This window comes from Zonotrichia leucophrys, chromosome 1A (assembly GCF_028769735.1).
Source record: "Zonotrichia leucophrys gambelii isolate GWCS_2022_RI chromosome 1A, RI_Zleu_2.0, whole genome shotgun sequence".
Taxonomy (NCBI): domain Eukaryota; kingdom Metazoa; phylum Chordata; class Aves; order Passeriformes; family Passerellidae; genus Zonotrichia; species Zonotrichia leucophrys.
In genome coordinates, this window is record NC_088170.1 from 38185765 (window position 1) to 38210427 (window position 24663).

Sequence of the window (24663 nt, forward strand, 5' to 3'; positions counted from 1 at the left end):
GGCACAAGTCAGGCACATCACTTCTGAGACACTGGACAGAGATGGGATTTTGGGGAGGTGGGCTGAAAACTCCCCATAGTGAGGCAAGCACGGGCACAGGGATGTTTCCTCATCCCAGCTGGTGGTCAGTGACAGCTTAGTCTGGGGGGTGTCTGTGGCCCTGGTGGGTGGGAGGCATCCCTCTGGTGTTCAGCCAGACTTTTCCATACCTGGCCTGTTTGTTCCCTCTCCAGAGATTTCTGCTGACTTCAAGGATCAGTCGTCCCCAGCTGGGAAAGAGGTGCCCGTGGCCCCGGCGTGTTCCCCAGCGCCCAGCAGCCAGCACTCCTCGGAGCTGCCGGTGTCCCTGGGGCAGCCGGTGCTGCCGGGCCGCCTGGAGGACTTCCTGGAGAGCAGCACGGGCCTCCCGCTGCTGACGGCGGGCCACGACGGGCCGGAGCCCCTGTCCCTCATCGATGACCTCCACAGTGAGATGCTGAGCAGCTCGGCCATCCTGGACCACCCGCCTTCACCCATGGACACCTCGGAATTGCACTTTGCTCACGAGCCGTCTGGGGGCATAGCCCTGGATCTGGCTGAGGCTAACTTGGACAGCATGGACTGGCTGGAGCTGCCAGGGGGTTCTGTCATGAGCCTGGCTCCCCTGAGCACCACGGCTCCCAGCCTCTTTTCCACAGACTTTCTTGATGGACATGATCTGCAGCTGCACTGGGATTCTTGCTTGTAATTCTGTGAGCAGAGACTGAAGGGAACGGGAGTGGGAGGGCACAGGCATGCAGAGGGAAGAGGCCAGTCAACCAAAAAAAAAGAAAAAGAAAGAGCTCCTAGTATTTGTACTCCTCCCCTAACAGTGTCCTTCCTGCGTGAAGCCAGCAGTGGGCCGGGCCAGGGCAGGGAGATCGGCTGCTGGGGTGGGGGGGGAAAGGGGCAGGAGGAGCTGTGGAGCTGGTGGCCTCCTGCCCCCTCCACACAGCCTGGCCAGCTGGGGTGAGAGCAGAACTGGCAGCCCCTGTTCCTCCAGGCAGGAGCAATGGCAGCACATTGTTCCCTCACGTGGGACAGAGCATGACTGGGCCTGAGCTGTTTCCAGAAGCAGTGCTCTGCGCCTTCCTGGGATTGGCAGATAGAGGGGGTTGTGCTGCCCCAGCACGGTTGGTCTTAACGGTTGTGGAAATGGATTCTACCTCTGGAGCAGGACACAAAGGCAGGAGGGCTGGCTGGGGCCCAGAGCAGCTGCCCTCTGCACCACCTGCCATCTCTCAGGGGAGGGTCTGATCTGCCGCAGGGCTGGGAGGAGCTGGGCAGAACAGGCACCTTCTCTAAATGTAGCCAAAGGGAACCAGGGCTCCCCACCAACCTGCTAATGTCTAAGCTGGTTTCCAAATATTGCTGAGCTTGGCAGAGGCCTGCCCGCTAGCTTCACTCACTTTGGGCTGCAAAACAGGTTCTTAAGGTGCTAAAATCAGGTCCTTATATGTTAAAACTGCTGTCAGGCACAGCCCATTGCCCCCAGCTCCCATGGCACTCCTGACATCCAGGTGAGCAGGGCACTCAGCCTGGGCAGGGACCTGGGCAGTCAGCCTGGCGTGTCCTGGGGAGCGGGTGAGGGGCACAGCTGGCAATCAGTAACATATCATTGGGGGCCATGTGCAATCTGTCTCTGCCTTCACTGTGTTGGTGCCTCACTGTAACACGTGCCCCAGTGGAAAGCAGCAGCTGGGAATGGATGTTGGACCCCATAGGCAAGGAAGGGGAAGTGGGACTGCAAGAGTGGTGTTGTGTGGCACAGCACAGGTCCTGGCTCAGTGACTGTGAGGGCCCCTTGCTGGGGAGGAGCCTGAAAGCAAGTATTGGGCAGCTGACCTCTGCTCCTCCCTCCCTCCAAAGTAAATGGCTGCTTACTTTGAGCTGGTGCCCTGTGTCCCTGTGGGGCCCCAGGCTGGTGCCTTGGGACAACTGCAGGCTGAGGAGTGGGTGTACAAGCCCCCAGGACCTCAGAGCCATGACAATGCTATTCCTTGGGCAGGGCTCTGTGGTGGAGCACCAGGCCTGTGGCTCACTCTTATGCTGTTACTTTCGAATTCCTGTGTCAGTAACTCACAGCCACACTGAGCAGGTGGGACGTGGCCACCTCGCCACAAGGCTGTCCCTGCTTTGGCCCTGAGCTGGGTCCAGGCTGCTCGTGCTGAGTGAGGTGGGGGAAGCTGTGGCTTCTGAAGTCATCCAGACTGAGGTACTGACCTGCTCAGGCAATGGAAGGATGAACTGCCATCCTTCTCAGTATCTCCTTGAGGATGCTGTTCCCACCTTTCCCCCACGGTGGGCTGCAGAGCTTCCTGCTGGGGAAGGGTAGCTGTGAGCCCTGTGCTTCTTCCCTGCAACTTTGGTACCTGGTCCTCTTCCCAGGGAGAGGCTGTGCCACAGGGGTGCTGGTACCTCTGCTCCATGGTGAGCCAGGTAAATGCCAACCCTGCACAATGTGCTCTCCCTCAGCCACTGAACTGGCAGCTGGGAGATACTCCTGCTTTCCTGAGCCCTTTGCTTGTTAACTGCATGGGGAGCCACTTTCCTAATCATTAGCAGGGGGAGCCTGCTGGCAGCTTCCTTTCTTTCCCCTCCTCTCTCCTCTGGCCCTGAGCTGTAAGCAAGTTGGAGCCTCTTACCTGCCTCCCTCAGTGTCCGGGTTGGGGAGGACACCACTCCCCCCTCCCCTTCCCCACAGGCTTTCTATTCCTCAAACTACAGTGTCACATCCTAAAAATCAGAATAAAAGAGTCTGGTGAGCACCCTCTTTATCCTCCCGAGCCCTCCTGAATTCTTCCCTGGCACAGCCCAGGTGCTCACTGGGAGCAGTGAGTACTTACCAATCACCTTAAGGAGCTTTCACCTGCTCTGCCCAGCTGTGGGGGCAGGAGGCAAGGAGTTTCTAAGGAGGAAAGTATGGGGGGAGTGGGAGGATCTCCGAGATGCTAGGGGCAAAATGTGAGGCTGCCTGTTTGTCAGACTCAAGGAAAATCAGGTTCTTCAGCCCATAGTTGCAGTAGCCCCCACAAAAACGAGCTGTGTGATTTCTTTGGTACAAATAATTACAATTCTACAGCTATTAAATAAAGAAGGAAATTATCAATAAAGTGCAATGAGTTCCTAGAGGAAGGTGGGAGACTCCAGCTGCAGTCCTGGCCTGACCCAGCCCTGGTTCCTTGCCCTGAGCCAGGTACTCTAGTGATTGGCAGAGAGATGCCAATGCCTGATAGCAGTGTAGCCCTTCCCAGAGATTGCTGGAGGAAGGCTGAGCTCCCTTGCACTTTCACCCATCCACCATCAGGTGTGAAACTGTAGGAATTTAATGACCCTGACTTTGCCAATGCTGAAGAGCTTCAAGGAGCCCAGAGGATGCAACCATGAGCCTCATGTCCTGAGGAGCCCAGCTGACCTGTGGGAGCCCCTCTGCACAAGGGGCTTCTGCCAGGAGAGTGAGTGTGGGCAGAGGGGAAGGTGGTGCCTCAGCCCTGAAAACGTTAGAAAGTCTTTTCCCCAAGCAGTGCCCAGAGCAGGCTTGCCCAGTTCTCTGCTTTCTTACTATTATTTCTTTGAATAATAGTTCAATAGTTCTTTGTTGGAAGAGGTATTCCCCTGGACATACATTTTTGCACCCATTGGGAAAAACAAAGTCTGATGTTCTGCCTCTACCTTGAATGTAATCCTGAATCTTTCTGCTGTAACCACTACTTGTTTGTAATGTGTATTTGACTAGCACGCACTCTCCCTTCCACTATGCAGCCACTGGCGAGGGGCGATCAGCACCATCACAGTCGGATGGTGCTGGGGCATCGGATCCACAGCGAGTATTCAACTGGAAAAGGATAAAAGTGACAAGTTAATGGGGGAGAGAATCGATCTTTAAATTGAATTATTTTTTCAGTTACAAATATTTGAAGAAAAAAAATCCATTTTATTAAAAAAATTCCAAACAGCCATGTTCTCAAAAACTTCTCTGCTGTGCTGGTGGGAGGGCTTGGGACCATTCTGCCTTTTTCAGCTAAGGGTGGGTGATCCCTCTGTGTCTTTCTCAAACCTGAAAAAAACAGCTTCAGTGGTGGTGGCTCATCCTTCTCAGCTGCAGGGAGATTCCCTCAGTATATGGAAATTACCTACCCTGCAACCAGAGGCAGGTTTTACCAGGTTTTACTATTTGTCTCCCCCAGCCCAGCAAGCTGGTCTGGACTGCAGGTGGTGGTGAGGTGGCACTGCCCCTTCTGCAGCCACATTCCAAAGGAATTACCTTCACTGAAAACACTCACTTTCAAATGAGAATATATGCTGCAACTTCCACCCTCCCACAAGCTTGGACTTCTAAGCACAGTTCTCCCAAGGGCCTGTGCCCTGTTACTGTCCCACTTTGCAGCTCAGCCTACACCTGCTTTGTCCAGAGACGTTTCTGGTAGAGAGAACACTACTGTCCCCACCACCCAGCTCTGCTTTCTGCTAGCCCCTCTGCCTTTCCTAAGGGTCCTCCCTCTGCAGTGTCCCTGCAACCCGTAGTTTCCAGCATTTCTGGCTTTTCTGAGGCTCTGCTGGTGGCACAGAGGTGAGGCAGGGCTGCCACTGCTGGCAGCACAACTGGCTCTGCCCTGGCTGCTGCCTGACCTTGTGGGCTGCTCCAATGTAGGGAGCTCCCTCAGTGCCAGCAGAGAAATGGGATCACCACTGTCAAATGGCAGAAAGGAAAAATTAAACCAAGTCCTGACCCTGTCAAAAAAACCCCACAAAGCCCAGCACTCTCCCAAGACGCAGTTTTTATTTACAAACCCACCAAATAAAGTAAGAATCTAGTGTCATCCCATCAGTAGTTTGTGCTCACAGACAAGCGCTTTCAGTAGAAAGTCACAGACTCCATATCCAGAGCCACCACCACAAAGCAGCAATTCTCCACTCCTGACCCACGTCCCCGACGCCATCGCAGGGCGAGGAGGACGAGTAGGTCTCCCTGAGCCAGCTCCAACCTAAACCTTGTCCTGAGCTACAATGGTGCCAAAATATACATGTTCCTGGAGGAAATTTACAGCTTTTTGGTTAACAGTAAAAATCATCTAAAACGACAGCACGAAACACTCTTGTTTGGAGGAGAGGTGGTTTTTGTCTGCTCCCAGAGTAGACAATGACCATCCCCTAAGGCTGTTACAGTGGTAACAGGCTGGTAAATTTGGGCAACTCCTGTCAACACCCCACACCAGTGCCAGGGAGGTGGGATGAAACTGATGCCAGTTCCCCCTTCTTAGCTCCAAGTCAAAGGAACTCTGCTGTGTCTCCCAGCAGAGGGGAGCCCTTGGCTGCCATGGGGAGGGGATGTGCTCTCCCTGCTGCTGTACAGCAGTGAGTCTCTCACCAGCCCAATTCCACATGGCACCAGCTCTCATGGATCAAAGCCATCCCAAAAGGGCCATCTCTCTCCCACAGCTCCAGCCACAGGCACGCTCACATCCCCACACTGCTGGCCCATGGGGCAGGGCACAATGGCTCCAGCCAGGCTGCTCCCCTGGGCACTGGTGGGGAGGCAGGGCTGAGGAAAGCAGGAGATAGGGGTGGCAGAGATGTGGAAAGCTGGAAGGGGGCACTTGCTTTTAGTAGCCAGAACACACTTGTCCCTTTGCAGCGTCACCCTCAACCATCAGCCCCCTCAGGTCTGCAGCTCAGCCTCCTGGCACTGCTCCATCTGTCCCAGGAGGTTTGGCAGCCCCCGGGGGAATTTTGTCACAGATATAAGTGGGTGGGGTGGGGAAGGGCAGGGCGTGAGACATGAGGGGGTGGAAGAGATGAGTGTGGCCATCGAGAAGGTCCCCAGGATGGGGCGGGGTGGGGGTCACCCATCTATGTCCCAGCTGAAGAGATGGTGCTTCACAAGCATGTCCTGCACCCCTTCCTTCAGTGGCTTCTTCTCCTTCTCCTGCAGGATGACACAGAGACCCAGGTCAGTGCACCACACCCAGAAAAGGACAGCAAAGGAGAGGTTGTGTCTGCGGGCAGAGCCTGAGCATAGTGAGGCTCTGGCACCCAGAGCAGCCTCCTGCACTTCCCACCTTTGCACAGCTGGCACAGGGAGAGGCCTTTGGTTTGGAGAGCATGGGGAAAGGGAGCCTGACACTTCCCTCTGCCCCAGCTGGGCAGGGCAGGGCAGGGCAGGCAGCCCCCTCTGCCACCACGGCCCCACAGCTCCTGCTGCAGCTGCTGGAAAGCAGCCCCATCCACAGCCTCTGGAGTGGCTCCAGAGGAGGCAGATGGTGGACTGAAGCACAAAGCTGGGAGAGGGAGGCAGTAAGTGAAGCACCTGGCTGAGTGAAAGAATGAGAGATGCCACCGACTCACCTCCCTCTTTATTGGTAGCTCCCAGTCCTGAGAGAGGCTGAAAGCAAATTTGCCGAGGACTCTGCAACACAACCAGAAGAGTGTGATGTTAAAACAGACCCCCAGACCACACTCCCAGCCTTTGCCCACAATTGCTGCCCCAGGCACACAAATACACTGTCTTCCCAGCTTGTCCTGGCATGCCACTAAGCTTACAAGGGTGAAATTGCTTGTTTGATGGTGTTGAAAAGACAGCAGCAGTCACTCATTCCCTCTTTGCTGGGCTTCACATCCTCCCAGGCCAGGCTGGAAGAAGGAGCCTGAAGATGTGACTCAAGTGCAGCCCCTACAGAGCCTGTGCAGCAGCACAGGGAGGCAGGGGCAGCCCGGCTCTGGGGGACTGCAGACATGCGTGGCTGAGGGCTGCACAACTGCAGCTGGCAATGGCAGATGGCAGCTTCCTCTCCAGAAAGCAGACCCCCTCCTGCAGCACCTCAGAGCTCTGCAGCCCCCTCCCTCTCCCTGGAGCAGAGAAGTGCCCTGCAGCAGCAGTGCTCAGAGGGCGCTCCCTTGCTGGCTGGGAAAAGCAGGAGGTAAGACATGAACCAGTCCCACTCGGTCCTTTGGCTGTGCCCAACTGGCACTGTCCCCATGCTGTGGGACACGGCAGCCCAGAGGTGGCAGGAACCCCCTCCCATTCAGCAGCAGGCTGAGAACACCCCGAAGGGTGCACACACAGGGCTGCTCTGGCTACAGATGCTCCCACTGGGGCCTGAGGCAAGTGGGTGGTGCACACAAAAGGCAGCTTCCACTGAAGGACACAGCAGGAACCAGGCTGGAGCAGTGGTGATAGCAGGGGATTTGCCTTCCAGCTCCCTGGGACTTCACCTGGCTTTGGAGAGTGCAGGAGGGCCAGGAGCATGGATGCCCAGAGCCCCAGAGATGTGTGCCCTGGGCTCCAAGTGACTGCCTTGTGCAAGCTCAGGCACTAAAGCTGCTTTCAGCCCTCTCACCTAACCAGGGAGTCAGTGGGTGACTGACTCCTTCCCAGCCAATGACTGTCCAACTGTCTCCCTAGGATATTCCCTGTTCCCTGCTTGGACTTGGAGTGCCTGGCAAAGGACACGGAGAGCAGTGGGGGTGAAAAGGCAGACTCTCCACCAGAGTAGGTGTACAGCAGGAGGCAGGCAAAGGCTGCCTGCTTGTCACAACAGGACCCCAGGAGCCAAGATCAGGCAGGCACAGTGCCTCACAAAGAACTGCCCAGAGATTCCCTGCTGCCTCAGCACAGCAGGAAATCTCTATGGCTGGGATGTCTGGGCAGCCCACGCTGCAACTCACTGGAGAGGGCCCAAACCCAGCTATAGTGAGGGCCACCTCCTGCACAGGAGGGGGAAATCTATTCCAGACACTGGCATGGGGACATGCCATGGGGACACTCACCTCAGCTCACATTTGATCTGCACCCAGCCAGGGCTGCGCAGGAATGACCAGGGATGGAACCACTTCTCCACAGTCTGCAGGCTTGAGCACAGCACCTCCAGCCACAAATGCAGCACCTGCTCGCTGCAACAATGGGGTACAGGCTTGTTACTCAGCTGCAGCCAGGGAAAGAAATCCCATTCCTCTGGGGTAGTCTGTTTTCAGCCCTAGCCTTGACCCCCATCCCCAGCCCTGTGGGAACAGGATAACCCCGTAAACTTGTGTGAGCCACCCCATACAGGAGGATCCCTTGCTCCTTCTTCCAGCAAGGAATCAGGCCAGCACAACACACAAGGAATAAGTCTCTCCCAGTGGCTGCAGTGAGAGGGGGAAAAAACGATGCTGTGGCCTAAGTCTGAAACCACTGCTGTCCTTAAGCCCACTATGTCCCTTCCCAAGCTCTTTGCAGCCAAAATGCTGAGGGTACCAGGACCAGATGACTCACTTGAGTCCAACACAGATCAGAGAACGAAGCTTCACATCCATCTGTGCATGGGCAGCATCGTGTGTCATGTTCACAGCCTGAACCGCCTGCAGGGAGGGAAGGTGTGGTTACTGCTGGGCAGCCACTTCAGCAACACAGCCAAATGCTGCCCACCCCCACCAGTGCCCCCTGCTACCACCAGCGGGGCTAAGAGAAGGTCTGGGAGACTCTGGAGCATCTCCCTCCAACAGTCTCCACAGGAAACATCCCCAAAGTAGGAGCTGGGCTCTGGCTGGGCTTGGGGCAGCACTCACCCGGTAAAGCAGCTCCTCTGGAGTGAGGACTTTGCCATCTTCATCAAGCCTGCAAAGATCACAGCAGAGACCCAGCTAGCTCCACTCTCCCTGAGCAGGCCTTTCCTGCCTCATACCCCAACAGCTCACATGCCACTGCTGAGCCCAGAGGTGCCCTGCAGCCATGAGAGCCAGACACAGACCCAGAATCAAACACAGGGGCCCAGGGGAGAGGACAAGAGCCACTGCCAGCCCAGGTCAGCACAGGCACAGCCTGCTGACACCACACCCACAGGAGCATGGGGCAGACCACGAGCCTTGCCAGGGTGCAGAGCAGCATCAGTTTGATGAGCACGGAGGAGCAGGGCACAGACCTGTAAGTCTTGCAGAGCACAAGGCGAGAATACACGGAGTCAAAGTCCCGTTCCACTTCCCGGCTTGCAGCCTGGAGGGGCAGAGGGACACTCAGCACACCTGCCCTAAACCCACCACCTCAGCCCGCTGGCAGCACTGCCCCACGAAAGGAACTGGGACATCTCACCTCTTCAATGAACAGCCAAGGGTGGCAGGCACCCCCCAGCAGAGATGGCTTCTTCAATCCATGCTCAAATATGGACTTCAAGGCTGGACAGAGCGTGCCTCGCACCAAATCTGTCACTCCCTCTGTGACAGAGTCATCTCCAGCGATGGAGTACTGAGGAACAGGGAGAGCCAGCTCTCAGGGGGCAGAGCATGGAGGTGATCCACTCCCCTACACCTCTGCACAGACCAATTCCACAGCCAGGTGCCTGCCAGAACCCCCTCCCCACCTCTACCTGTCATGCTCTTGCATAAGGCCCCATGTTCTGTGCTACTGCAGGGGATCTCCTGAGACTTTTGTGTCCAGGTGGTGCCCAGGGGACCCCACAAATGACCTCAGCACCAGCCTGGCAGCATTCAGCACCCAGGAATGTGATGGTGTGATGCTGACTGAGCTAAGGTGTGCAGAGGGACCTGCACTGAGGTCGCTGGGACTCCGTAGGCTGCTCAAAGTCAAGACAAACAGAACCAAATAGGAATTTCCAGGTCAGGGGGAACACCACTTTGAGGTGTCACCCTGACAGTCTCCTAACACTCCCATAAGTGAGATCCTCTGTTTCCACAGTTAGGAGCAGCAACCCTCAGCAGTGCAGGACATTTCTGTGCACAGAGAGGTGATCTGCATCTAAGGAGCCCTGAGAGAGGGGGAAGGAAGTGATAGGTCAATACTGACATCTCTCTGGGGGCTTGGGTCAGCCTTTCAGCTCTTCCTCACTCCCCAAATGCTGAGAAGAGAGAGAACCAGGCCTTCTCCACTTCCCCTGAACACTGCTGGGGTCAACAGCTGCTGATGTTTATCTCATGCACACTACCTGAACCTTGAGGACATATTGAAGTATCTGCTATAGATAAGTGCCATCCTATCACTGCCAGCTGTAAGAGGAACTAAGACAGATTGTCCCCTTGGGCACAACCGCTTGGGAAGAATTTACTGTCATGGTCAGAAAGCATGAGCAGGATCCATAGGTACAGCCTCAAAGGATTAAAAGAACACAGGCAGCTGGGAGCAGACAGAAACACTGCCCTGCTTCCCCATCTCTAGGGTCCTTGCAAGCCCAGACATCTCACACAGGTGCCTTGGCAGCCCTCTGGGGCCCTCACTGTCCACTTGGAATTTGGGTGAACAGGTTTAGGAAGATAAGCTGCCTGATCACATCACAAAGCACTCAGAGGCCACAGAAAGCAAACAGACAGAGAGGGAAATCTATGGCTCTTTTCAACTGTGTTTTTTTAGTTATGACATAACCCTTTTTTTAAATGTGAAGTTTTTTTTTAATTGTGGGGTTTTTAAGTACCTCTTTACTTCGCTCATCCAAGATCTCCACAAATTTTGCAGGAAACCAACCTACAAAGAGTGAACAAAGAGATGAGCCTGACAAAGATACTGAGAAATCCTTACACAAAGCCCAGTGGGAGCTGAGAAAAAAATCAGAGTTCATAGGGCCTACCACCAAAGAAGGAAGCAAGCTGCCTCAAAAATCACAATAACTAAGGCAGCTGCACAAGAAAGCCACTTGCAGGACACTGCCCACATGCAGCAGTGGTGACATGCACCCAAGCACCCCAAGTGACCAGGTCACTGCTGCATGACTGCTCTCATACGTTTCCTTTGCCCCTGGCAGATACTCTGGGGACCTGGTGGAGCCTTTGGTGCTGTTGTAGCTGCTGTAGATGAGTGAATGCTCTGCATCCGGCCCCACTCTCCCCAGTGCAACCCATCCTGTTCTCACCTCTCAGTCCATTCAGCTCTCCCACCCAACAGTGCTCATCCTTCTGGGAAATGATCTGAAAAAGAGGGAGTGGAAAAGAGCAGTTGAAGAGGCTGCAGTGGCAGGAGGGGTACAGCTGTCTGACTGTGTGTCCACAATGAGGAACTGCTTTGTTCTCAACTGCTTTGCCAATGTTCTCTTCTCACATAGCCCAGGGCCTTCAAGGGCACAAAGCTACTGCAAACATCCACTTCTCCCCAGTTTTAGATAGGATGCTCACAGTTAAATGCAAATGGATGCTTTTGCAATTTGGTGTGCAGTGTTAAACTGGGACTTGGGTTGGACCAAATCCACCTTTTGCACAGCTGTACAGCAGCTAGGAAAGGGACTTTGTGGTGGCAGCAAGAATGACCCACAGGACAACACTCACAGGAACACACTGTCTCATTCCCAGGCAGCCCCTAGGAGCACCAGATGCCTCTCCTGGGCTCCTAACTGGGCTCTGAGCTCGTCTCCTCCCTCCTTTCCCTACAGGAGAGGTAGCAGAGCATCCCCAACAAGCTGGCTGTGCCCGTGCCCAGGCTGACACACCGTGATGATGTCGTTCTTGCGGAAGCCCAGCTCGTCGTCGTCATGGCGCTCAAAGTCCAGCAGTGCCTTGGCTCGGCGGCGCCGGGTGCGCGAACACGCCACGTAGTTCTCGTGGTCCCGCTGGTGGCTCTCCATGCTGTAGTCTGGGGTCAGATCCTAGCAGGCACACACAGGAGAGCAGAGAGGAACCAAAGCCCACAGGTGACTCCCAGCTGTCTGCCAAAGCTTGCCTGCCCCTGTTCCCAAACCTTTTCCAGCTCCTAGACAGCAGACACCTCTCAGCACAGCCCTCCACCACAGATGGATTAAGCAAGCCTCACCCTCCAGCCATTACACCTGGCATGTTCTTTCTCAAGCCCACATTTCAAGAGCATTTGAAGAGCCCTGTCGTGTGTTGAACACTCAAAACCCACGCCTGGAGCTCACAGCAGTGCAGATCCAGCTGTTTCCACTCACAATGATGCAGTTCTTGGGATCCACACACTGGAAGTGCCGTGCCACCTGGAGAATGGCCTCACGCAGGTCAGCCACCAGCTCTGTCTGCTTGATGTTCTTGGCTTTCAGTGCCTCCAGATCATCATCCCCTGGTGGAGCCCATGCAGCCAGAGGGAAGACAAGGGAAGTAAAGCAAGTACATGGTATTAATTTTTTTGTTACTGTTAGAAATTACTGGTTCTGAAGAAACCAAAAAAGCCTAACATCAGAAGTACCTAAACTAAGGCAGGCACTTACACGCAATCTATTCAATAATGTGAATAGTACATACCAATTTGACTGCATCAAATTTTAAGGAGATGATAATTCAAACTGCATATGGAACTGCAATATGTCATCTTTGATCTGTCTGGGAAACTCAGCATACCAAGGTACTACTTTAGAGAAGTATCTATAATATACAGTCAGCTGAAAAGTGGGACACAAGACTGGGGAACTTGCAATAATTCCCTTCAACTGAAATTCTCTTGAATCTGAATCAGGTTTTGGTTTAATTACTTCTGATATTTGTATAACTCACAGGCTGAGAGCACATTTTCCACTGAGTCTTGGAAAAGATCTGAAAAACCAAGACAGCCCACTTTCCTGGGCCAGTCATGAAGTCAGAGCCACAAGAAACCTCAAACTCCTTAAGAGCCAGACTTCAAATGTTTGGGCTGTACAGAAATGGTCATGAGCCCAAAGTAAAAGTTACCAAAGCATCTTTTAACTATCACTAATCCCCCCAGGAGTTTTGACAGCCTATGTCTATTACCTTATGCAGAAAGATACCTGATGAGATGGATTCTTTAGACAGTTAATGTATCCAAATGCCTTAAACACTGGGTATATGATGTTTGGGAACAACGAAACATTTGCTTATTTTTCTAAAAAAAAATAATTTTGTATTAAATCCAAAGTGCACTTTCATATATCTATCTATATCTATTGCTCCATCTATAATATACTGAAGGTGTGGTAGCTTGATTAACAAAATTAACATTTGAACTGATATATTTTTTCACTGATTTCCAATGTTTGTACAAACACAGCTTTTATTCAGGAGCCAAGTAAATCATTGGCTAGCAAATTAGTACTCTGCTTATCTTCAAGCAGCACTATAGAAAACCATATGAATAAAGCGAGGCCTGAGCTACAGCTGCTGCAACAGCTATATGCACATTAAGCTTCTGCAAATTGAAAACTGATTAAGAGTATCTCTTAATCATGTGATCCTAATTAAAAAGACCCGAACTTTAGAAACATAAATAAAAGCACAAAATTAGGTATAAAATTCTTTTTATAATTGTTTTCTATTTGCTACATTAAATTATTTGAGAGACATCAGATACACAGAGCTTAAGAGAAAACTGAACTTTGCTTCTAAACTAGAAAAATTGTGGGGCACAGTTACTCCCAGTCCAAGCAATAAAAAAATAACAAAATCTCCTCCTCTGTATCCAGAGCATGCCAGAACTCTCACTATTCAGAGATGCAGAGACTGAAAATAGATAGGTGAACACACAGACGTCGGGGATTCCCAGAAATTTCATGCTGCTAAAATAAAATGAGACTCGAGAAGAAACCAAACCACAGCTACACTAGCTCTGTGGGCTGCTCTCATTTACATAGACCATTGATTCTTTCTGTCATCTCTCAGTCCCATCTGGCCAAAACACCATGCTCTTCCCTCTGTACTCAGATCAATCCTAGCCAAACATGAGCAGGAAATGTGGGGATCAAGTCCCACACTCTCCCACCTTAGAGTGGGCATGGTACGGAGGAAGGCAGCTGGCGTGTCTTCCAGACTCACCTCGCTGCACTCAACATGTTCACTTTCAAACTTCAACACCCACATTTCCAAACAGGAAACCACACTGCATGGCCAGCCACATGTGAGCAGGCTCTACTCTGAGCCTGCAAAGACTGACGAGCTGCACAGCTCTGCACAGCAGGAGCTCTTCTGCATTGCCCACACAACAGGAAAACACCTCTTGCACGTTCTGCTCTCCACCAAATAATCTTTCATTATTTCTTTCTCTTCCTGCATCATAAATCTGGTTCAACTCTTTGAATCTCAACTACACAAAGCCCTGACCAACCTGATCTAGCATGAGCAAGAGTCTGCTTTAAGCAGGAGACTTTGGAATACAGACACTGAGAGGTCTCTTCTAAACAGTGCTCCTGTGATTCTATGACTCCTGCCCAAGTTACTACACATCTGAATTCACTCTAAGGAAGAAGAATTAAGAATAAAGCTCTGGGTAAGCTCTCCTTCCTTCCCAGATGAGGGCTAAGTACCAGTTTTACACAGTAACTATCACAGGCAGCAGACTTTACATTTAGGATTGACTGTCAGTTCCTGGTAGAGGGTGAATTTATCACATACAAGCTTTCCTTCCTCTCACTTGGGCTGAGTTTTTCCATTGTGGTCAACTTCTGCAGGATGACAACTTCTCAGTTTTACCCAACATTTTAAATACTAAGAGTAATGTTAGGTAAAACACATCACGGTCATTGTACAGAAGCCTCACTAAAATGATAAAACCCTATCAATTATCTCTGTTCTACCACTGATATATTTTGAAGATTGAACTTAAATTTTATCTTTGTGCAAGTACATAGTTCACTATCACTTCCATAAAAATACTCAAACTGTCAAGGACAGAGACACAAGATAGGTACATGTGGCAGCTCCCTGCTGCCAGTTCAGTCTGTACCAGCTGTATGATAACATTACATACAAAAGCTCTGAGTTTAGATTGCACAAGCAACTTCCCTGTATTTCTTCACTTCTGTATGCTTGACTTTACAGAATCATGGGTATTCCACCATAATTTTTCTATGTAATGCTCCATGTGCTTGTAGGAAACCCATGACAATATATCAGCTTCCTGGAGAACATCAGAAAAGCTCCTCTCTGGAAAGACCAGTAAAGCCCATTTTTAGATTTATTCAGGCCATTTCAACAACAACAGGAACACTGTTTGAGCCCTGCAAATTCAGTATGCTGTCTTCTTCCGGAAAAACAATTCCTGTGGTGACATGTGGCAATTTCAAGAAGGCTAGCCAATTTCAAGTAAGGTGATGACACTGAGACTTACAGCAGAAAGGGCTCTCATGGAGTCAAGAAATAAGTTACTCTTAAACCTTTGCACAAGCTATTCTGACTGTGCCCTTCCTGGACATATGTTGGCTTGGCTCATAAGTGAAGAAAATTAAGAGTCAAAAGCAAGACTTCCCCTTGTTGTTGAAGTAACAACATCAAACTCTCAATAAGTAAGGAAAACATAATGATGCTTTCATTTATAATTTTGATGGGTGACACACTAGACATCCTGCCCTGTCTCACATCTTCAGAGATGTTCCTGAACTGAGCAGAGTAAGATCAGAGTACCACAGCCAGCCTGTGGACTGCATAAGGTCTGCCAGAAAATGTGTTTGACCTGTTGGTCAGTGCAAGAAGGACATTACAGCTGGGCTGAGCTGCACCTCCCATGGTCCACTATTCATGGACTGTCTAACCTAAAATTTACTTTCTGAGCTCAGATCTGGGGGAATCCATAAAATCAGAGGATTTTGGGAAAGCTGCAAAAGGCAGGCCTCAGAGACAGCAGAACTGTGATTGGAGATAAGCAGTAGCCTTGGGATAGGTCAGCAGAAAAATTATGTAAAATGTAGAAAAGTAAGGACAAAGAACAATGGTCTGTGTATTAATGCTTGTCTAGAATAACTCCTTAAGCTACAGAAAAGTTTATCTAGCAAGATATTAGGAAGTTTTAAGCTTAATAATGGAGCTCTGTGCATGGTGTTTTAAGGCTTACAAGCAGGTATTGTATTAGAAATAAGCAGGCATTGTTTTAACCAAAGGTACTTGTGCTTCTAGCAGTTAGATAGGACTACTATCAATATGCTTTTGCTTTGTGTGATTGGTCAAAAAACTTATAAAGTAAGTTGTAACATTAAGTTCATGGTCTGCTGCCTGGGGTGTGAGCTGATGGCATCTTCCCATTGTCATAATCATGAAATGAGACTGATGCTGAAAAATAAAACAGCTCAAAGTACGTTACACAGCAGTCCCATCCTGTTTGTGATTTGTACATAGACCCCCAGCCAGCAGTAAGATCAAAGAAATCAAGTAGTAAACAACACTTCTTCCCTCTCATCCTTCAGTTCTGACTCCCTTCTCTCCAATCCCTCTGTCCCAATGTTTCCCTGCTTTGCCTGCTCCCCTCCTTCCTAAGCTGCTCTAGCCACCAACCACACACGAAAGGCACAGCACCGTCCTTACCGAAAAGCAGAGAGGTGATGCCGGATTTCCTGCGCTGAGTCCTGCGTCGCACAATCTGCGGGAGAGGCGACAGAGAACAAAGTGCACACATCAGGACAGATTCCAGAAATAAAATAAAGCAACTCTCCACACCAGCCAGCTCTGGGCAAGGGGTCCTGACAGCTACCACTAGAAGGGGCAGGCCAGTGAACTGGCAGTTTTGGACAGGAGCTGTTCTAGTCCAAATGCATTGAATCAGCTTTACTGCTCCACCTGCTCCATGTTCAACAGGTTATTTATACCTTAATTATTACAAAAGCATAATTGAAGTTCAAGAATCAACCATGATCCGTGTAAATAATTTTAACTCTAATTCTATTTGTTGCAAAAAGCAGTTCCACATGTGATTGCATATAAATTTCTAAGTGGATGGTATTACATTTTAGAATTGCTTGAGTGTGTTGTCTGCAACTGTAGATTTTAGTCTAAGATTAAACACTGCTGCATTTTTAATTTGGCCCCTCAAAAGCAGCTGCTGCTGTTTTTTGACTCTACCTTCCAAGGTTATTTTAGTGCACCAGTTTCTTACTAATGGATTAAATTCAGTTCCTACTCGGTGTGCTTCAAGCAAATTCTGCCAAAAGCATATGTTGTTTCTTTTAGTTTTCATTAATGAAACGCATCACATTTCATCATCACTGTCATGAATGATAATTACAATCAGTGCTAATATCCCTTTCATCTGGGGATTTATCAACCAGGACAGAACTGGCAGCATGTAATTGGTATAGGACTTGCCAATACATTTTCTTCACTGGGTAACAATTATCCTGGAACCAAAAACCCTCTCACACAGGAGGACCTCCTGCTCCCAAACCGTAAATGGGTGGGAATCTGTAAGGCACGGTAAAAAGGGACTCTGCGCACTGACTTTGGACAGGTTGTTGACGGTGGAGCTGGAGTTGAGCAGCTGCCCCTGCTCAGCGATGAGGTAGGCCAGGTGTTTGCGGCGCTGCGTCTCCACGGCCACGTCGCTCAGCGAGCCCGCCACGCGCATGGCCTCCCGCAGCAGCACATCCGCGTCCTCGATCTGGCTCGGGATGTCTGACAGCGTGTTGAAGATCGAGGCAGAGTTCTCGGACTGGATCAGCTCATCCTCCTGCAACAACACAGACATTTTTACCTCATGGAGGGGTGAGCATGACAACTGTGCTCCTGAGGCTGCTAGATGCAGTTTTACATTCCCAGTGTACAGACTGGGCAGGTAAAACTAGAAAATTCCATTAAAAAACCTTCAACAGGAAAAGTCCTAGTTACTTTTGAGAGGGGAACAGCATCTTCTACTGCTCTACTGCACTCTCCTCCAAGAATTCTAGCTGGCATTTTTTTGAATCACAGCATTCACCATTGAAATGAAATCAAATCAGCACAGAAAACCAAACTCAAACCTGTTCTGCACGAACCACTGGGACTAGTCACAGCAGGGATCTTGCTAGGGATAAGAGAATGGGAGCTGTACTCTAGAGCACCATGTCAAACTGTGCTCCACCTCACCTTTACTCCCATCAGGATCACCCTTGCCCTTCACACAGCAAACTGAATACAAAATTGTTTTTCACATAGAAAAGGAAAAGATCAGGCCAGCCAAATCAAATGCAGTCATCTCTTAGAGCATTCAAGCAATACCATCCAAAACTTCCCAGATGATCACAACTTTGGCTTTCTCTTTCCTCCCAGATTGTGCAAAATCAAGAGGTATTGATAGTTTTGGTTTAGACAAGATGGACCCTCAGGTTGGAATCTAGACTGATTACAGGGTGGCAACTGTAAGGTTTAATTATGTGGAAACAAATGAGGTATGCACAGGAAACAGCAATCCCTAATTTCTGTGAAGTGCCTTAGAAGTTTTTCACAGCCTCCAGTTCTGAAGGCAGCAGGACATCATCTTCCCTAACACACTTCCAAACCACATACAGCAAGAGGATACAAAATCTTCTTGTCCCTAAATCTCAGAATTAAACACTGAAGTACAATAAAGGAGGAAAAGGAGTTGGGAATTACCTTCATACTTAGCATGCCCAAAGTGACTTGGAACAGCACCAGAGAGCCCTCGTAGAAGAAGAGGTCCCAAATACGCAGCAGCAGCTTGATGTGGACAACACTAGCAAAAGAGGTGAGGAACCAGTGCAAGGTGATCAGGGAGAGCTCTGTGAACAGAGACATGGAAAGTAATCACAACAGAGGAAGTCAGTCAGCCAGTGAAGGTGGACTCTCCTAAGGGCTTTCCTCCATGCATTGCCTCCAGGGTCAGGAGGTTTGCTCCTCTCCCTGATGTTCCCCTTTGTGAAAAAAGAACAATGCTCCTTGTCTGCATGTCACCCTGGCAAGAAATTTCTAGGGCACACTTTTACCAATGTCGTGCTCCTGCAGCAGCTTGTCCAGGCGGGGAAGGTACTGCACGATGAGCTGCCGCAGGACACGCTGGTCTGTCTGCACACCCATGAGGGTGGTGCTGAAGTAGGAGGCAGGAACCAATTCCTCAATGATAGCACACATCATCCAGAAGGCATCTTCCTCCTCCAAGAAGAGCAGCAGAGAGGCAGCCACCTAGGGTTTTGAAGGAAGAAAAACTGCATGTTCTAAGAAGGAACTCTTGCAGTAGAGAGTAGAGAAAAACTGCATGCTCTAAGAGTAGAACTCTTTCCCCACTTTCTCATGTGGAGAGATGGACCAGTATCTATGTGATGAAAATCCTCCTTCTGCAGGAGCTCTACTGCAGTCTCCACTGAAGGGATTTCTCCTCAGTATAATGACTGCCCCCTCCCCAACAGATGGATCCAAGTCTTCCATATCTTTGGGTGTAGGGTGCTATTCTGCTCTCCCTTCCTTAGGAAAAGTCTTCCAGGTGGAAGGGGTTTCTCTTCATCTCACCTGGAGACCACAGTATCTGGCAGCACTACCTCAAATCATTCATGCTCTGGTGTAGCAGCCAGAGACAAACTGATTCCTATCACAAAGACACTCTGAAAGCAGGTTACCATGCCAGTGCCCTGACAATATCCAATGTCTGGGTAGAGCCAGGCAAGTCCCCGTAGTATCCTGCGCAGCCGTGGCACCCCGATGCTGTTCATGTTGGAGAAGCAGGCGTTGCTGGGCATTGTGCGTAGCAAGTCCTTTTCAATCTGTCAGGCAGCCATAAACAAGGACAGAATCAGTTGGCAGCATCTGAAAACTGCCTTCAGCTCTCTGCACTTCCCCCTGCCCCAGGGAACTCTGCCTCCCCACACACACCCATAAGGCACCAAAGAAGATGTCCCTGTCCAAGCACCCGGGGTCAGTTTAACAGCCTTAAACATGTAGGAAAATGCCAGTGCAGACAGTGGCTTGCCAAATCCCTAGAAATACTTGCCTAAACTCAGACCCTAGTTTCACCACTGACAATAGGAAACATACACTAGTTGGGAATTACATCTGCTTGGATTTCAAGCACAGTTTCCCAACAAACATATTCCAGAGAAAAACCAACAACCTGGCCAAATCCATGAGGTCAAAGAGGGAAAGGGAAAACATCCTTTAACAGTCTTTAATAGATGTTCACAAACTTTGTGTTCAAGGGAACAAAGACAGGCAATGAAAGCGGCTGCCACAATCTCAACAGAGTTGCATCTGTCAGCCTTTCATCCTTCCCTTCCCTCAGTGACTGTGAGGATGTTTGATGAGATGCAACTGTGGCATTTTTCTTATCACGGCAAGGAGCTCCCGTGCCTTCAGCCCAGGCTGCAGTGCAAGTTGGCAGTCACCAGATATCATAGCAATGGGCCCCTCCTACGTAGTTAGCACTGACTCCATGATTGACAGAAGGCTGATCAATCTGTCATTATTAGGAAATCCATTGCTTTTACAGACAGCTACAATACACGTGTACTTGATTGGTCCTTTAATTAAAACATCATCACCATTGCCTAATTAGGAAACCACCCTTTGGTAAACCAATCTCCATAACACATTCCACATGTTCACAACAACACGTGCAGCAAGTTAAGATAAGAATTGTTTCTCATTCTTTTCTCTGATCTTCTCACAGTCTTTTCCCAGAAAGGCCTGGGAAAGTTGTCTGTTGCTGTATGTGGCCAGAGAGCTGCTGCTACATTTTCTAAACTTTTTCCTGCTGTCCCCTGAAAGAGCAGAGGAAAATAATTGTTTTTCTAACAAAACAGAGGAGAAATATGCCCCACAGGATTAAGCTTTATTAGGATTTAACCACACATCCTCTCAACTGCCCCTGCTGCAGGTGTCAGGCAGACACCCCATCCTCCTCACACAGCAAATCTTGCCTTCTTCCCACTGAGCACTTGAGGGATCTCCTACCTGCTTGGCAGCAATGGTTTCATCGTTAGAGCTGTTTTTCACGATATCTCGATAGGACATCTCTGAGTTCCTCTTCTTCTGCAAAGCCCCTGAAAGGCGCATCCACAGCTGGGGGCACAGGGTGAACAGAGACAGAAGTCACTCAGCCACAGAAAGCCATAATCTGGCACCCTCTCAAGAGATCCCATTCCATGATCTCTCACTCCAGGCAGGGGTGCCTGCCCAGAACAGGCAGCACTCTCACCTGTGGCCTCATGCTATGTGGGATGCCAGCGAGCACCAGGGAGCGCAGCTTGTCTGAATGTGGCAGGGTGACCTCAATTTTGTCCCAGGTGAGGTCACCCACATCATGGTTGTGTGTGAATTCCAGATGAGCCTGCCACTTGAGCCTCTGCTGCGGCTCCTCTGTCAGTGGGACCCCCAGAAGCTTGCTGGAGTTTGGCTCAGCACCATCTGCTTCAGCAAAGGGAAAAGAATGGGAACAAGTGAGAGAGGGAACAGGAGAGGAAATGAACACACGGCAGGGTGGGGAATAGGATGGCCATCAGAAAAAAGCACATTCAAAACATTCATATCTTCCAGTCAGAGCATAGAAAGGCAAAGGTTGGTTTCTAACTGCCCATTCCATGCAGCAAATTTTATGGTCACAAGCAGAAGGCTTGAGACCTTGGGAACTAAAGAAGCTGTCAGCATGCTTCTAGTCTCTACTTACTCATGACTTAGACCACAGTGTGGCTGGAATTAAACAAGATCCTGGCAGCAGCCATCCTGCTGGGTTTTGTAAGGATCTGTAAATCAGGCTGACAAAAGCATAGCAAGCCTCAGAGCTGGAAAGCAGAAGCTATATGCTCATGGAAGTAATGAGGTGCAGAATGTTAACTCTGGGGATATTTAACCACCAAAAATGCTTTAATAAGGACACTTCCAAATTCACAATGCAAGAGCACCTTAACCTGAGGCTGGTTTCCTAAAATAGATACTTTAGCACAAGGACAGGTTTCACATAAGGCACTCTGTCCTTCATCATATAATACATCCCAGCAATGTGCTCCAAATCTTTCTGCTGATTTTATAAAGCACAGATGTTCTGGCCAAAAAAAAAAAAATCACTGTGTTCTGTCCTCATCTTCAGGTCATTGCTTCAAAGAGGACCCTCTATGACTCAAGGTACTTCAGGGCAAACGTGCAAACAACTTCTGCCCTTACATTATACAGCCTGAGCCCTGGGAATGACCCCCAGAACACATGAAACAATTCCTACATCTCCTACTTCTTTGTCTTCCTCTTTGCTAAGGCAGCCAGCTGCTGTACTTTAATCCTCAGCTTCAAGAGCAATCCATGCCTCCTCCTATTTGGTTGTCTGCCTCCATAGCTTGCAGAAAAACAAGGATGTAGGTTTTTGCCCTACACTTTGCTGAGGTGGGCAGAACATAGCACCACTCTCCTTGGCCATGAGTTTTTCAGCAGACAGCACATTTCACTGTGCCTGCTACGAGCCCTTGCAATGCTACTGAACACAATGGAGATCCCACTGTGAACAGGGAAAGCTGCTCTTCTCCGGCATGCAGTTGCTAATGGAAATGGTAACTCCTCAACTCTTCTCCCTCTTCCCCAAGGCACAGCATAAGGTGATGGAAATGATCGCTGCACAGTCTATGCTCTGAAGTTGATTACAAATGTCAGGATACAGAAACAGGTGGGTGGACAAGACTTAGCACAGGACGGTTGTAAAATCCTGCCACACTTGAAAGCATGGGAAGGGCTGAACACAATGCAAGTGGGAGAGAGTGGACTGGTTTTACCTTCCTTGTCAACTCGGAAACCGAATTCATCATAGCGGAACTCCGGCTGCTCGACGGATTCTTCTTTCTGGGTGATGTGAGGAAGGAAAACAGACATTTTAAGCAATTTATCACTGAATAACCAAACAGAGACACATGGATATTGCCTCAACCCACCACTGCCCACTCTGTGCCCTTTGAGCAATTAGACCCCTTGCTCTTTAATTTTTAAAGCCTCCCACCACAATTCCCAGCTGAGGAGATGTTGCCTGCCATTCCCATTTTCACTTTTCCATTGAAAAAAACTACACAGATTTTCTCAGCAGGACTTGAGCTCAGCATCTTACCAAGATCAGAACTGCTCACCTGGAGGTGAGCACAGCCCTCCTCATGGACTGAGTGATATACACACATCAGCTAAAGTGGCCTCTCCTGCCTGCATCACTAATACACAGCTGTCCTTCCTGTTACCTCTGCACACACAGCTCCCTGCACCACTCCATCTTCTGCCTGTTACTCTCAAATTTCCTTTGAAAGGCAGCAGGCAAAACTGGGATTTGCACCTGTGATGCAAGTCCAAATTATAGGCAAAGAAAGTTAAGGTCCATGACCCAAATCTCAACCTTCCTCATCTGTGCTCATGGTTGGCCTTGGGGCGTACTGGGGGATACACACTGGACATTACCTCCAAGATTTTTTTAGGAGTAAATAGCTACTGCTCTCTCCCCTTTCCTGCAAGCCCACCTGCACCTCCTGTGGGGACTCTTGCAAGCACTGCAACCAGGCAGCACCTAAGAAGCAAGAAGCGCTGCCCACATACCTCCAACAAAAAGCTTTAATCTGCTATCAGCAAACACTGTGGCTAAATTACAAAATTCCACAGCTGCTTCCTTCCTTCCTGCTCTACCCACCTGGTGACAAGCATTTCCTGCCATGCACAAGCCATCCAGAGCAGCTTGATGATGACAGAGGCTCCCTGAGTGTGTCAACATTTTTACAGTGGAGCAATAGTTGCAAAACAGCAGGGAAATAATTCACAGAAGTTTCTTTGTGCTCTGCAAGATCCTCTTGCAAAAGGATGCAACCACAAACATGTGAAGTCCATAACCAAAGCACTGGAGGAAAAGTGCACCTCTCTCTCCTTTTCCCTGTGGCTTTCAGACACCACCAGAAACCACCAGGTTCCCTCTACTTTTGCAGAGCCAGAGAACATCCTCACCCTGTCCCACACTGTACCTGTGTGTATTTTGCCAGGATCTCCTGAGGCCAAATGCTGGGTGTGAGTGCTGAGAAAGGACCCCCAGCAGAGGGAGTGTGACGGCCTAAACAGAAAGAGATCAACACATGGCAGTGAAAATCTGGAAGAACACCCTTGGAAGATCCCCACTCCTTACAGACTGTTCCAGCATGGGAAGGACTCCCTCATCAGTTTGTTGCTACTGTTACTCTAAACATTGAGACAGCTCCCACTTCACCAGGGAAGCCAGTAATTTCAGATGGTTTTGTTCTTTTTTATTGAGCAAAAGAGGCAAAAGGGCCAAATGGAGTTATCTCTAAGAAAGCAATTAGGGAAGAGAAATAGCTCCATGGCATCACATGATCACTCACCTGCTTGGAAAAGCTGTGAGATCAGCACCAAGCCAGGGGAATTATCACCAAATAAATATTATTTTGCAGAAGTAAATTCCCCCTATGGACCAGCACCAGCAGAACTCCAGAATTCCCTGAAACTGTCACTCAGGCACCAGAAATAAAATCAGAGCCCTCAGAAAGATGCTCAACTGCTCCCTTTTTTCCCATCGGGCTGGGATATTGCCAGATCATGTATAGAGATGCAGCAATGAAAGTGTGCCTGCAACCTCAGTATTTGTGTTCAACACAAGCACCCTTGCAGTCTCAGGCAGAGTCCCAGTGAACAGCTTCCCTTGGAATACAAGCACATATCAAGTGTTGCAACTGAAGCATTGCATTGTTTATTGAAGATAAACAATAGAAAGTCTTCTATTGTTCTATCAGCAAGACAAAGGTTTACTTGGCCTGGAAGCACAGTCTCCCCCAGGGTTAAGTGCCCTGAAATAACCAGCTTGACCAGGAAGGTCTAGGAAAAAGTACAGGGTGGCAAAGTTGGCCTCTCTAAGAAGACCATCTAGTTTTAGCAAAGTTTCTATCTCAGAAGTGCACAACTGAACTCCAGTTATTCTTCAGCATTCTGCCTGTCCTAGAGCTACCACTGTACAGCAAAAATCTCTCACAGCCATTGTGAGCCACTCACTTTGGGGGAAGTGTTGGGGGGAGAACAGAATCAAGCAAATCTTAAGGAAAAATGGGGAAGGCAGAACACATTTCAACC

At 49.7% G+C, this 24663-nt stretch overlaps 2 protein-coding genes across 4 annotated transcripts in view; one reads left to right on the forward strand and one right to left on the reverse strand.

Moving 5' to 3' along the window:
* MRTFA (myocardin related transcription factor A) overlaps positions 1-3975 on the forward strand; it is a 77289-nt gene extending 73314 nt beyond the window's left edge. The window contains exon 14 of the mRNA XM_064702348.1: positions 234-3975. Within this exon, the coding sequence (XP_064558418.1) occupies positions 234-727 (494 nt within the window). The 3' untranslated portion in view covers positions 728-3975. The remainder of the gene's footprint in view (positions 1-233) is intronic.
* An 806-nt stretch (positions 3976-4781) lies between these two features.
* SGSM3 (small G protein signaling modulator 3) overlaps positions 4782-24663 on the reverse strand; it is a 29760-nt gene continuing 9878 nt past the window's right edge. For 2 of the 3 annotated variants that reach the window (XM_064702349.1, XM_064702350.1), the window contains 20 exons: positions 23550-23635; positions 22335-22401; positions 20777-20988; positions 20533-20640; positions 19203-19346; positions 18576-18771; positions 18226-18371; positions 17096-17323; positions 16186-16240; positions 11877-12004; positions 11421-11576; positions 10851-10905; positions 10416-10465; positions 9083-9235; positions 8916-8986; positions 8563-8611; positions 8270-8355; positions 7786-7908; positions 6364-6424; positions 4782-5944 (listed from right to left, as the gene is read on the reverse strand). In XM_064702349.1, coding sequence (XP_064558419.1) covers positions 5861-5944; positions 6364-6424; positions 7786-7908; positions 8270-8355; positions 8563-8611; positions 8916-8986; positions 9083-9235; positions 10416-10465; positions 10851-10905; positions 11421-11576; positions 11877-12004; positions 16186-16240; positions 17096-17323; positions 18226-18371; positions 18576-18771; positions 19203-19346; positions 20533-20640; positions 20777-20988; positions 22335-22401; positions 23550-23635 — 2258 coding nt within the window. In that variant the 3' untranslated portion in view covers positions 4782-5860. The remainder of the gene's footprint in view (positions 5945-6363; positions 6425-7785; positions 7909-8269; positions 8356-8562; positions 8612-8915; positions 8987-9082; positions 9236-10415; positions 10466-10850; positions 10906-11420; positions 11577-11876; positions 12005-16185; positions 16241-17095; positions 17324-18225; positions 18372-18575; positions 18772-19202; positions 19347-20532; positions 20641-20776; positions 20989-22334; positions 22402-23549; positions 23636-24663) is intronic. The other variant, XM_064702351.1, reaches the window with a different exon arrangement.